The sequence below is a fragment of the Larimichthys crocea genome, chromosome X (genome assembly GCF_000972845.2).
Source record: "Larimichthys crocea isolate SSNF chromosome X, L_crocea_2.0, whole genome shotgun sequence".
NCBI classification, from domain to species: domain Eukaryota; kingdom Metazoa; phylum Chordata; class Actinopteri; family Sciaenidae; genus Larimichthys; species Larimichthys crocea.
In genome coordinates, this window is record NC_040020.1 from 1,279,514 (window position 1) to 1,292,197 (window position 12,684).

At 39.2% G+C, this 12,684-nt stretch overlaps 2 protein-coding genes across 2 annotated transcripts in view; one reads left to right on the forward strand and one right to left on the reverse strand.

Moving 5' to 3' along the window:
• cdk2ap2 (cyclin dependent kinase 2 associated protein 2) overlaps positions 1-4,049 on the forward strand; it is a 5,248-nt gene extending 1,199 nt beyond the window's left edge. Inside the window, exons 2-5 of the mRNA XM_019254505.2 lie at positions 1,097-1,252; positions 1,352-1,443; positions 2,353-2,473; positions 3,294-4,049. Of these exons, the coding sequence (XP_019110050.1) occupies positions 1,198-1,252; positions 1,352-1,443; positions 2,353-2,473; positions 3,294-3,361 (336 nt within the window). The 5' untranslated portion in view covers positions 1,097-1,197 and the 3' untranslated portion in view covers positions 3,362-4,049. The remainder of the gene's footprint in view (positions 1-1,096; positions 1,253-1,351; positions 1,444-2,352; positions 2,474-3,293) is intronic.
• A 1,483-nt stretch (positions 4,050-5,532) lies between these two features.
• aip (aryl hydrocarbon receptor interacting protein) lies at positions 5,533-11,643 on the reverse strand. Its single transcript, XM_010752704.3, has 7 exons — positions 11,493-11,643; positions 9,933-10,115; positions 9,661-9,849; positions 9,080-9,256; positions 8,845-8,986; positions 6,758-6,981; positions 5,533-6,645 (listed from the first exon to the last, which is right to left on the reverse strand). The coding sequence occupies exons 1-7, from the start codon at positions 11,589-11,591 to the stop codon at positions 6,640-6,642; spliced, it is 1,020 nt and encodes a 339-aa protein (XP_010751006.1). The 5' UTR covers positions 11,592-11,643; the 3' UTR covers positions 5,533-6,639.
• Positions 11,644-12,684: the final 1,041 nt, after the last annotated feature.

The window sequence follows — 12,684 nt, forward strand, 5'->3', positions numbered from 1 at the left end:
TATATATATATATATATATATATATATATATATACTCACACACTGTGTAACGTTACCAATCACTACACTGTAAGTATATGGCAGCAAAGCGTCCTCTGCTGTCACTCAGTCATTTGTATCTTAAATTTCACCTACTGGTGTTTTACACGATGCATGAACTGTGTTAAATGAAGCAGGAAACACTAAATTAAAGGACAGGAACAAATCCACAAAAAAAAGGATGCATGTTGTTCTGCAATTTAATGCTTTAATCGTGTTAGTTTAGACACCGGGGGATGGTTGGCACACCTCTACCAGCTGATCTGAGACGGTTCAGATGTCAAGTCAACTTTATTGTCAGTGCTGCCATATGTACAGGACATACAGAGAGTTGAAATAGTGTTTCCTCATATCCCTGGTGCAGTTTATTATTATTATTATTAGTTAAATAATAAATTCATTTTTATAAAATAGAGTTCTAGAGGGTTAGGGAGTGATAATGAATGGATGGATGTCTTTCGTGACTGTTTTCTATTTGAAAATCCAACCACTGCGAGCTGACCCTGGATAAAAGATACATAAGAAAGATATCTAAGAAAAATATGGCAGATCTAAAAGGTATAAACAGTATAAATATGGCAGACATAGAAAGATTCAGCAGTATACAGAATGAACGATATAAACAGTGAGATCTATCAAAAAATAAAAGATGTGTAAACAGTGATTTAAACTCTGGTAGCAGTATGGTTAATAGATTTTCAGCTGTAATAGGAGTTTAACTTTATTTGTTGCAGCTACTTGGAAGTCACTCATAAATCCTTGTCACTAGTTGCTATCATGAATTGTAATTATGATGAACTACCTCACAGGGTTAAAACTGCAGCGTCCTCCTTTTGTTGCGTCTTTGTCTCTCTTGTTTTCTGTCGTCTCTCTGCTGTTTTGTTATAAAGTCACAAATTGAACCGTACAAATCCTGTGGGTGGGAACAAACAGACAAATAATGTATCTGAACCTCAATCAAACGCTGGAACTTTTAAAGAGACAGTTTATTGACATTATATATCGTATGTCATATCCATCTCCTTCTCATTCGTTTGCTTTATTTTCTCCACCTCAGCTCTTAGGAGCTCATAACCACCAGTAAAGCTGTATAAGCACCGGGTTGACGGGACCGAAGGAAGTGGCGTGTCGTACGGGGAGCTGCCTGCCGAAATCGCCATGAGTTACAAACCCATCGCTCCTGCGCCGTCTGGCTCCAACCACACACCTCCAGGTTCTAACACCATTACACTATGGTCAAGTTTTTCCCCATTATTTTTGTATAACACGCCTCGGTTATAGTGTGTTACGTCTCTTCTCCCCCTCTGTCCAGGCTCCTCGGTGCCCTCTCCATCCCTGCCCTCGTCGTCCAACTTCAGGCCGGCTTTCAGTGACTTTGGTCCGCCCTCCATGGGCTTTGTCCAGGTATATCTGCAGTGCAGTTATCCATACTGTCGTGTTATACTCACATCAAACCACAACCACTCCTTATGATGTATTTTTTTAAATTTATGTTGGCTTGTACAGGTGAAAAAGTAGAGCTTGTACTTGACACTGTGGCTTTGTCAGCCACTTTACATTAAAGTGCTTAAGCCTCAACCAGCAAGGAAAACAGATGAATAATTTAGCACGAGCCTGTAGAAATGTTGCAAACAAACGCTGCAGCTGAACACACGCCCACCTGATCAGAACTTAATGATTGTATGTAAGACTTTCCTGTTGTCTGCAGCAGTATCTCGTTAAATTTCAGCTTTATTGAGTTTGACAAAGAGGAAAAACGAAGGTGCAGTCCAGAGTGGAGATATATAAAAATTTCTATTACAACATTTAGATGTACAATATATATATATATAGAGAGAGTGTGCCTCAGTTAGTCAGCCTTCAAACGTCTTCACATAATTAGAATATCTGTAGACAAAGATGCTTTCATGAAGTCCAGTAAATATTTACAGAGCTGTGAGACTCTGTCACTCTGAGGCAGCTGCAGGCATGTGACCTACGTGACAGCATTGAGATAGTCGGACTGGCATGACTGGAATGCATATACTTTTTTCTTTTAATAAAAAAGGAGGGATTGGACTTTCCACATTGCAGCCGAGAGAGCATGGCATTAGATACGAACAAATGAATGTTAAATTATCTGAGTGGGGTTGTTGCACTTCTTCGTAATCATTTTGAAAACAAATGTATCTGTTCCCTCTGTTTCACACCACAGGATCAATCAATCATTTTAGCGAGATTCTCTGTACGTTGTGTTGCGTTTCCTGCTGTGAGTTGTCTTGATGGATCTTTTCTTCTTTTTTTAATCACATACGTGTCAAAATGCACACGCAGCCTGTCAAAGTGTCTCAAGGCTCCACCTACAGCGAGCTCCTGTCCGTCATTGAGGAGATGAGCCGCGAGATCAGGCCAACGTACGCCGGCAGCAAGAGCGCCATGGAGAGGCTAAAGAGAGGTACGTTTTACCTGTCAACAAACGCACACCTGTTTGCAGAGCCCATCATGGTCTGCGTGAGTGCTGTGAAGACGGATGCCGTTCCTGCTTTTATTGTGGAAATGAAAAGCCTTCAGGAGTTGAAGATGTTCATTGAATAATCCATTAAAAAAAACCCTCCTCTGCTCTCTGCTGAAGGCAGATCCAACATAAGATTTCTTCTTTGTAGAATTGTACTGTTCTAAAAATAAAAACAGAAGAACCTTGTTAACCTAACTGCTCTGGTTGTAGATGCACTCTGGAGTTTTATAACAATTTCTTTGTTAGAGAGGTAGAACTATTAGTTTGTGAATTGCCCATACAACATTTTAAAATATGAAATATTTGATTACTGTGCTTCTATTGTCATTTCTGTATTTTTTTTTCACCCATAATTTGTGGGAAGCTTTTGGGAAAAGCAAAAAAATATCAATACTTTTCTACATAATCTAGTAGCAATGATATCATAGTGTCTTATACATACAACAAATAAAGTGAGTAAGATCAATGACAGCAAAGCACAGAGGTTAAAGGCTTTGTCTCTTCAGTGTGCTCCTCATCAGGTGACTCTGGCTTCATGTTCTGATGTATCTTAATGAAGACGTGTAGAAATAATAGACTGGCGTGATTGAAATAGAATGACGGACATTAGAAACCTCAGCTCAGCGCTCGGCCTTAGTTTAACCTGCAGCCTTGTTAACTTTTTGTAGTTGAACTCACACAGAAATTGCGACCAATGAATCATTTTTGGCGATCAAACTGCTGTTTTAACACCTCCTTGCACCTGTTTTGTCTCCTTCAGGTATAATCCATGCCCGTGCACTGGTCAGGGAGTGTCTTGCAGAGACGGAGAGAAGTGCACGCACATAACCTTTTGGAAAGACCCCTTCACCCCTCGCTTTTACCCCACCACCCCCCCGATAGAAGCCTGTTCTCCCCAAGGTCTTTTTTTTTTTTTTTTTTTTTTAATTTTAAAATCCTCCCAGCTTCTCTGCTTTCCTCGCCGGCTTTTTCTAGGTGCATCATGTCCTTCTTGTCTCCGCTGTCAGTTCCCTGCACACCTTTTTTTTGTTCATCACAGACTTTGTGACCTGTGGAGTGTACGCAAAATGCAGTTTTGTATCTATTTTGAAATAAGAGTGTAGGGAATTTCAGCACATTTTTAAGTAGACCTATGGGTAAAAAAAAAAAAAAAAAAAAAACCTTGGTAAAAATGGACGTGAATGTTTAAAAACAGGATTTGACTTAGTTTTTGTTTTTTTAAAAATGATGAAAATCAATGTTCCACCTGCGCTCATGTTTCTATTCTGAACATCACTCTGCAGCCGCTCATTATTTCTTCTGTTGATCGGAGCGTCTTGATTATTCCTCCCCCCTCGTCATCTGCATTCACCCTCGCTTTGTTTTCATCATGTTTTGTAGTGTGAACACACGTTAGATGTTTCTCAATCCCAAGAACTCTGTACATCTCAAGTCAATTTGTTAGTATGGAAATTTTGTAAACCAGATTTTTGCAGTTCTGTATGTATATCTTAATTAAATAACAGGAAAAAAATAATCCGTTCAGTGGCTGCTTTGTTTGTGAAACATTAATAGGTTGCTAAAGAATCGGTTTATATGAAATGCTCTTAAATTTAACAGACGTATTTCTAATGGATGTTCGACAAAGAGACTCTTAGCACAAGGTGCTCTTACTTTACTTGCTGCAGGGCAATGAGCTCACTAACTACACTCCATCTACTAATTAAGACTAGTAAGACTAATTAAGACTACAATTAGTGGTGTGCGAAATTGCATATTTTGGTATCGATCCAATACCAAGTAAATACGGGCCGGTATCGCAGATACCGATACTTTTCAATTAGTAAGGTGGATGCATCATTGAGTTGCTAAATCTCAATTAATTTTAGTGTTTTTTGTGATGTTTCCTTTTTTATTATTATAACATTGTTAAAACCTAGGACAGAGTTGGGGGGCCTAGGGCGCGATAATGTGCTATATGATATTACACGTATAAGTATATATCTATACCCCCGTTATTTATTTTATCTTTTATAGTATGAGATATTTAATTATTCGAGAGGGACACAACTGATTTATATCTGATTATTATAAGATATATCTAGAGATGCGCCGTATACAGCTTAGATATAGATCTATCATCGACATCCCACACTTATGTATTCTCTATACTATTATCATCTCTATAGAATATATATATAATTACACACACCTTATTTATATATATATTTATATCTATATGATTCTTATTTTATATATTAATATATTCTATATAATATATCCTACACATATTTATTATATATACTATCTATATATTATATCTATATTATACTATTTATAAGTTTTGTTTATTATAATTAAATAGAAAAATGCTGCTTATCAATTTTTTTTCAGAAAAATCCTAAATAAAAGGCTACTCGTAACAAATTAAAACAAGTACTGTTGAGAAACTATAATACTTAAATTTAAATTCTCAACAACAAAAACAACTGGTGAAAATATAAATAGTATGTAAGCAACTTAATAACCCCCAAAGCCTTTAGTTAGTCTGTGTTTTGGTTACAGGTTTTTGTTCAAAAACAGTATCAAATTAAATTTTTTTTGCTTTTAATGCACTTCGCCTGTGACTAACTAACTGCCCTTGTTTGTTTGCGTGTCTAAGTCACGTCACGTAGCGGCGCAACATCTAAACATAAGAGGAGGGAGGGGGAGCAAAGTGTGCCCGCTCTGCACTGACACAGGAGCGGCGAGTCCGGCAACCTGGCTGTTTTCTCTTTGCCGAAACCGCAGCACTGCAAACAAGAACCGATCTCACCAGGCTAGTATCGATACTTGGATCGATCCGCCCACCACTAACTACAACATGTGAAGGCTATGAAAAGATAAACAGCATGTGGACCTCTCACCATCTCTTTAAAGTTATGAATAATGTCTTTTACTCAAGAAATTCAAGATGATAACGATGAGCATTCTTTCTTCATCTGTCTGCATGTCACAGGTGTTTTAAAGAAATGCAAAGCTGGGGATAAACATATTTATTTTCAGGTATATAATCACAACCTCAATAACATTTCACTTCAGACACTGACCCGCTGCCTCACATCAATGTTTTTAAGCAAGTGAAAGACATATCGAGGGCTCTGCTGAATACATCTCGACAAAAACAAGGTAATGGTAGTTTTTTTTTTTAGTATATGAAATAAGTACATAGAAGAAAGCAAAAGATAACAAGTCCGCGTGTTTTACATGATTGTCACAGACTGCTCGGTATCCCAGTCGCATCTAAGTGGGAGATAATTGTCTCCTGCTTATTCCAGTGCGTCCCCTGTGACCATGATAGAGAAGAGGGGTGGGCGGGTCTGGTGGTGCAAAGGCAGAGGTGTGCATGCGAGTGCATGATGTACTTTGTGCAAAAAAAATCTTGTTTATGAAGTGTTTCTGTCCAGATTTTAAAAAATCTCTCCTTGTTGGGCAACAATGAATAATGTTTAGGATCCAACAGCTCATATTTCAGAGAAAGCTATAGAACATAAAATACTGTGGCAAGTATTTTTTTAGATAAATTGATATACAGTGACACATTCCCCCAAACAGCAGACAAATTCATCATTAAATGAAAAAAGACATTGGGGAAGGGGATCATTCAGCCTGTGGGCCATTACAGTGAGTGGGTTATTTACCAAGAATGCCTTTTGAAACTGTGACAGGCTGAGGAAGGAAGTGGAAGCGAGAGCTCCCTTAGGTGGAAAAAACCACAACGCTATGAATAAATGATGCTGCTAAGTCACAGGACAGACCCAAGGGATGCTGGATCTATGGGCTTCTGGGCTTACATTAAAGTCAGCATTTCTTAATTAGAGAGTTTTACATTTAGAGAGAGAGAGAGAGAGAGGAATAAGGCAGGAATTCAAAATCACACTTTGGTACGTATACGCGTGACTTGTGGTTGGGCTTGTGTGTGATCGACCTGACTGTGTGTGAAAATGCGTCTCTGTATACCATGGAGCGCAGGGTTGCAGATTGATTTGGCTTGATTGCTGAAAAAAAAACAAAAAAAACACCAGCATTGTCCACTGTTTCTCCTCCATCTTGAAATTCACAGGCATCCCTTTCTTTGTTCCATCCATTCAACCCTGTGAGGAGGGAGAGCAGATTCATTTTTTAGCACTTGTGCTATAACAAATAAGCTTAAACTGCATATCTTGTGGCCGATTGGCTGCAATTACAAACTCAGAGTAGACTGACTGTAGTGGCTGTGGCAGGTGGCGGGCTGAATAGGCCCTTGTAGCGACCCTTTTCCTCTTTTTCTTTGGAGCGGATCCTCTCCTCCATAGCCCTTAGTTCCTTAGCAACAGACTGTTCCAGAGAAGGGTCCAGGTCCAGCACCTTAGCAAAGTCTGCCCGTGCTTCTGTCTCGTTCCAAACTGCTGCGTGGGCTTTAGCTCGCTTGTAGAAGGCCTTCACATTGTCTGCGAGGAGGGAAACACAGAGAATGATTGGAAATTCTTCATACGCACATGAATGCAGGTCAATAACCAGCAACTATACACTTCCAACAATAGATTCCAGGTAGAGCGGTGCCAAATCGTGACGGTTCCTACCAGTGATGCGCGGCTCCATGTTTGATCGACCAGCACCGATCGACGTTTTAAACTAACCCGCCCGAACTCGGACTGTTGTGAAATAATGTACCCAACCTGCTTCCTGACCCACATTTTAAAAAGTAGTCTATACTTTCTCTACCTCCTGTAGAGCTCGTGGCATCTTCGCGCCAGTTATTCAGCCAATAAAGTCTGTATGTCACAGAAAATTTTGTCTACTACATAAATTACAAAACTTTACTCGGCGAATATCATTAAAAATATTGTTTGGTGACTCGTGACCGTGGGCACCCGCTCAATTTGGATCAACCTGCGCATCCTACTATAGTTCCTACTATACTAGAAATTCTACACGACAGTATTACCGTGGATTACTATACTCCCGGTGCCAGTTTTCTGCTCTCCTCCCGGCTTCTCACTGCATGCTACTCCCTTGTAAACAAAACAACATTGCAACTAATGCAACTGAACTACACAGCTGCTGAATGATTGGCTGTTTGCCTGTTACTGGTGACGTCCGGGGATACGATAGGTTGTTTCCGCACGCTGGGACCGCCCGTCTGTTAGCTGATTGGCTGTTTGTTTGTTTCTGCCGGCAAGAACGAACTCCATGAAGACAGCTCCGCTTCGACAGAAACTCGCTTCATTCTGTCTCGCCCAGACGCGTGCACGGCTTACAGTCACAAACACGAGACGACACACTCACCGTGGCAGAAGCACCGGGCTCGAGCGGCGAGTCTGCCGCGGTGTCGTCATCAGTGGCTTCACTAATTTAGCTCAAAAAAACCAAACTTGTTGTTTCAGTCTAATTCTTACTTCACCAGTATTATGTTTATCATGCACCAAACAACATTATAAGTAATGAATAAGTATTTATAACTTGTACAAATACATTGCAGTTCATAAAAAAACTAAAAAAATAATAATAATAGAAAAAGGCTGCAGTATCGCGATAATACCCGGAACCGTGATACTTTGTCTGATATAGTATCGTGGTTACTCATTTTGGTATTGTGACAACTCTAATTCCATAAAATAAAAAAAAAAGTGTGAAGCTGGTAGGTTGGATAAATGAAATAACTGTAATTATGCATATTTATAAATCCATAATCAGTCTATCATGTATAGTGTGCAGCGATGGTGGCGACTTTCTGATGGTTCTTTGCCTGATGCTTCAATACGGCTAAATTCCTTTTTAAAAATATGATTATCATGCCACATTACTGTTTTTATTATGCAAGCTGTAAAAGTTAAAAATAAATTAAATACTGACTATAAATAAGTGACAACAATAGCTGTTATACTTTGGTATGAATATACCAAATTACAATAAACCACAAGGCGTTAAAGTTAAAGTTGTGAGTGAATCATCTGTCTCAAAAAGTTTTTCAAATACAGATCACAGTTTCATCTCTGCTGATGTCAACGCAGCAAGAGTCCCAAAAATATTCTATATGACGCACTAAAAATCTAAATTACAGTGAAGAAGCAGCGAGGCAGGAGACGGTAACTGTTGCTTTCATTCAGTGTTTTGTTGACGGTGGTGGAGGGAGCCGTCAGGTGAAGCAGCAGGGCTTTTTCACCTGCAGGTTTCTTTTTTTGTGTGAGCTCAACAGCTCAGGCTATTTATTTTTTTCAAATCCCAAACAGACTGCTCCCTCTTTGAAATCACAAATCTATACAATTTGAAGTAGCAACAGGAATCTTTCATCTCTGCTTTTAAAGTCTCACCCTCATATTTGAAGATCACAGATGTGCAGTGTTCGATGACTTCATAGTACTGGCCCTGGAGTAGCTTGCACTGGCAATAGTTGAGGAGCAGTGGTGTGATCATAAGGTCCAACTTTACCCAGGCTTCATCTCCAGGATGCTCCTGAAAGGTCAGACAAACAAATTCACACAGCTTTGGTTATACTGACCAAACTGGACCTGATCTTTACGCTGTTTAATACAACTGTGCCCTAACCTTCATCTGTAGATTTTTGAGGCAGGCGATGCCATTGTAGTACTTGTCTGTGGCCTCCTTAATTTTGCCCTGTTTGAAAAGCAGGTTGCCCTCCTCGTGGATCTGAGGCACGAGCTGGAGTTTCTCTTCATCTGTCATAGCCCAGACATCAAGCTGGAACGACCCTGGAGGAAGAACCTGAGCGGAGAAGGAGACTCAAGAGTTAATCTACACTACAGGAGGCACAACTGCAGATGTTATTAGCACATAGCAACAGTTTATGACACATTCTCTATACATTATGTTAAATATTTATCATCAGGTACAAGCTTGTGCTATTCATCACAATATCCTTGCGATAAATACAAATACTTCCTGATTTATATCCACATTTTTGGCTTTTAACCACATTATTTAGGCAACATTTTTTGTTATTTTGCTTTGGCAATTTTTACAAATGTTTGCTTCGTTTGTTACATTAAAAAACATGTTTTGAATATGAATAAAAAAAAGTATAAACAAGTATTGTGTTGGCGCTCGCTTCTCTGGCTGCACCCTAAAATACAACCACCACCATTAATATTAAACTCTGGCCTGCTCACCTCCAGCAGATCAATGGTGAAAACGAGAGGCTGCGGACTGGCCTGGAGCTGATCCAAATCTTTGTGTCCTAGTGAGTGGTGGGAGTGAATTTGAGCAATACCACAGCAATGCCTCTGGCCTTCCAGTGGGTCCTTGCCAGCGCTAATGTTTCTCAGGGACTGGGAGACGAGCGGGTACAGTGCTGTGTGCTGCGGGGTGCACAGAAATGATCAATACACAAATAGAACAAGATTACTACTGTGTTGCATCCCCAAATGGCCAGCTCTCTCACCTTAGTGTCGCAGGTAAATTCTGAAACCTCTTTCTCTTTCATGGTGATGATCACTCTCTCCCACACAGCTAGTTTAAACTTCTTGCCCAGGATGAGCTCCATGGGTTTGCTCTGGCCTCCCATGGTCCTGGAGTCATCCAGCACTGTGCCATCACACAGGCTGGTGCGGTAGTGGAAGACCACCTGGTAAAAACAGGAGATTGCGTGAATACAAACAACATAAAGCATAAAAATGAGATCCATTAGAGCCGATGGGGAGCCGGCTCCGGTACGTGAGCCGTTGAGTGATAGTAGAAAAAGAAGCAGCATTTTAAAAATGTTGAAAACACCAAAGGCAGTCGTGTTGAGCCGGGTCCACAAACAACCTTACAGACAAATGAGAACTGTGCATCCAACAGGCAACAGCTTTTTATAGGTGTTTCTATCTGCTTTGTGTAGCAGAGGGGTTCTACAAACAAGTTAGTGGATTCATTGAGTGGTTTCAGAGTTACAATGGCCTGTAAACGCAATGAAAACAATTGGCTACAGCAATTTATTGATATTAGAAAATGTAATTTTTACTCTTGAATGTACTGAATATATATATAAATAATATATGTGTACACATACACATCATAAGTGGAAACAGTGCTATATTTGGCTGAATTATGAAAGGTTAAGTATAATTTTGGAGTCGAATGATCCGACTCCCTAAAAAGAACCGAACTTCTCATCACTACAACAATCTGACAAGGCCTTTAAATGTCATTTTTACTTTTGAATACTTCAGTACAAAGGATGTACTGAATATATTTATACATGATATATGTGTACACATACAAATCATAAGTCAAAACAGTGGTACATTTGGCTGAATTATGAAAGGTTAAGTATAATTTTGGAGTCAAATGATCCGACTCCCTAAAAAGAACCGAACTTCTCATCACTACAACAATCTGACAGGGCCTTTAAATGTCATTTTTACTTTTGAATACTTCAGTACAAAGGATGTACTGAATATATATACTCAATATATATGTGTACACATACAAATCATAAGTCAAAACAGGGCTACATTTGACTGAATTATGAAAGGTTAAGTATAATTTTGGAGTCAAATGATCCGACTCCCTAAAAAGAACCGAACTTCTCATTACTACAACAATCTGACAGGGCCTTCAGAGCGTCTTCGCTCGATCACATTCCAGCCAATCACAGCAGCGGAAAAATGACTGGCATGACAAGCCGACCAATCAGAACTCCTAAACATATGCCATCCTGTCCCGCCCCCTGTCTTTCCATCAGATGGAAGGGAAAAAAACAGGGAAAAATGTTTAAAAAACGTCTTTTATCTGAGCTAAAGTTGTATCAGCACGAAGCCAGTGGATATAAAACACTTGTCAACAGTGCCTGTGTACAAGCTGGACGCGTTTATTGTCACATTTATCCACCGTTGACTGACAAACAGTTAGCTACGATATAGCTGCTGATAGCGCCGAGCTAACGCGCTACGCCGCTTTTCTTCGTCTGTCTCGGGGTTACCGGACTCGGCTCGTCCCGCCGTCAACACCGCAGTCTCACCTTGGTCCCATTGGGGAAGCTCAACGTCTCTCCTTTACCCGGACTGACCAGTTTCTTTCTTATTCCTTCCTCGAAAAGCTTGCGAGCCTCTTCCTCCATCCTTGACCGAGTCTCGGTTTCACGACAAATGACGAAGTTTGCCGAAGACGGTCGACAGTGACGTGTGGCTCCACAGCGCCCCCTACACGCACACGGCGTTATGGCATTAGAGCTCCACACAAAGGCTGATATATGATTTTACATGTCACATGTATAAAACTATTAATTTGTGCCAAACTGTGCATCAAAAAAATACTTTGCACTGCAATTACTTGCACAATGCAGCTGTTTGCACAACCTGGACACTTGCACATCTCACTACCTCACCATGGTGTTATACTGTTGTTGTTTTTCTATTTATTGTATATACTTTTTCTTAAATTTAAATTTGCCTTTACTTTTTATATTTTATGTTCTATATATATAAAAAATATATATATATCTATCCTATATATATATATAATATAGATATATATATATATATATATATATATATATATATATATATATATATTTTATTTTATATGTTATTTATATTTGGATATTGGGCTGCTCCAGGACCAGGGGAAACCAATTTCGTTTCATCCCATGTTTACATGTGTTGTAATGACAAATAAAACCTTGAATCCTTGAATCCTTGAATCTTGGTATTTTTTTTCCTGTAAATATATCAAATCAAAATCAAATCAGTTTTATTTGTATAGCCCAAAGTCACAAAGTAATAGAGGCTTTAATCTGTACAGGGAGTGACACCCCTGTCCTTAGACCCTCAGTTCGAGTGAGGAAAAAACTTGCGCACAAAAAACCCTTTAACAGGGAAAAAAGGTGGGGAAATTATTAGGGAAATTTCACATCAATAAATTTGATTAAATTAGATTAGATATACTTTATTCATCCCACCACGGGGAAATTGACTTGTTACAGCAGCAGAGGAAAGTGTAGCATGCACTACAGAATTAGAAAAAAGTAGAAAAAGCAAAAAAAAACAACAACATAGAAATATCTATAACCTACACAATAAACAGGAAAAACAATCAACCGTCAAAACAGACAAGTACTGAGGATAAAAGTGGCATGATATATAAAAAAGTGTTGTAATGTAAAGTGACCATAATATAAATAATATTACAAAAGTAAGTGACCATGAAATAAA

Coding starts and splice junctions, on each gene's coding strand:
- aip (XM_010752704.3), bottom strand. CDS start 11,591: ATGGAGGAAGAGGCTCGCAAGCTTTTCGAGGAAGGAATAAGAAAGAAA. Junction 9,850..9,932: donor AATTTACCTGCGACACTAAG/GTGAGAGAGCTG, acceptor TGCACCCCGCAG/CACACAGCACTGTACCCGCT. Junction 8,987..9,079: donor TCAAAAATCTACAGATGAAG/GTTAGGGCACAG, acceptor CTGACCTTTCAG/GAGCATCCTGGAGATGAAGC.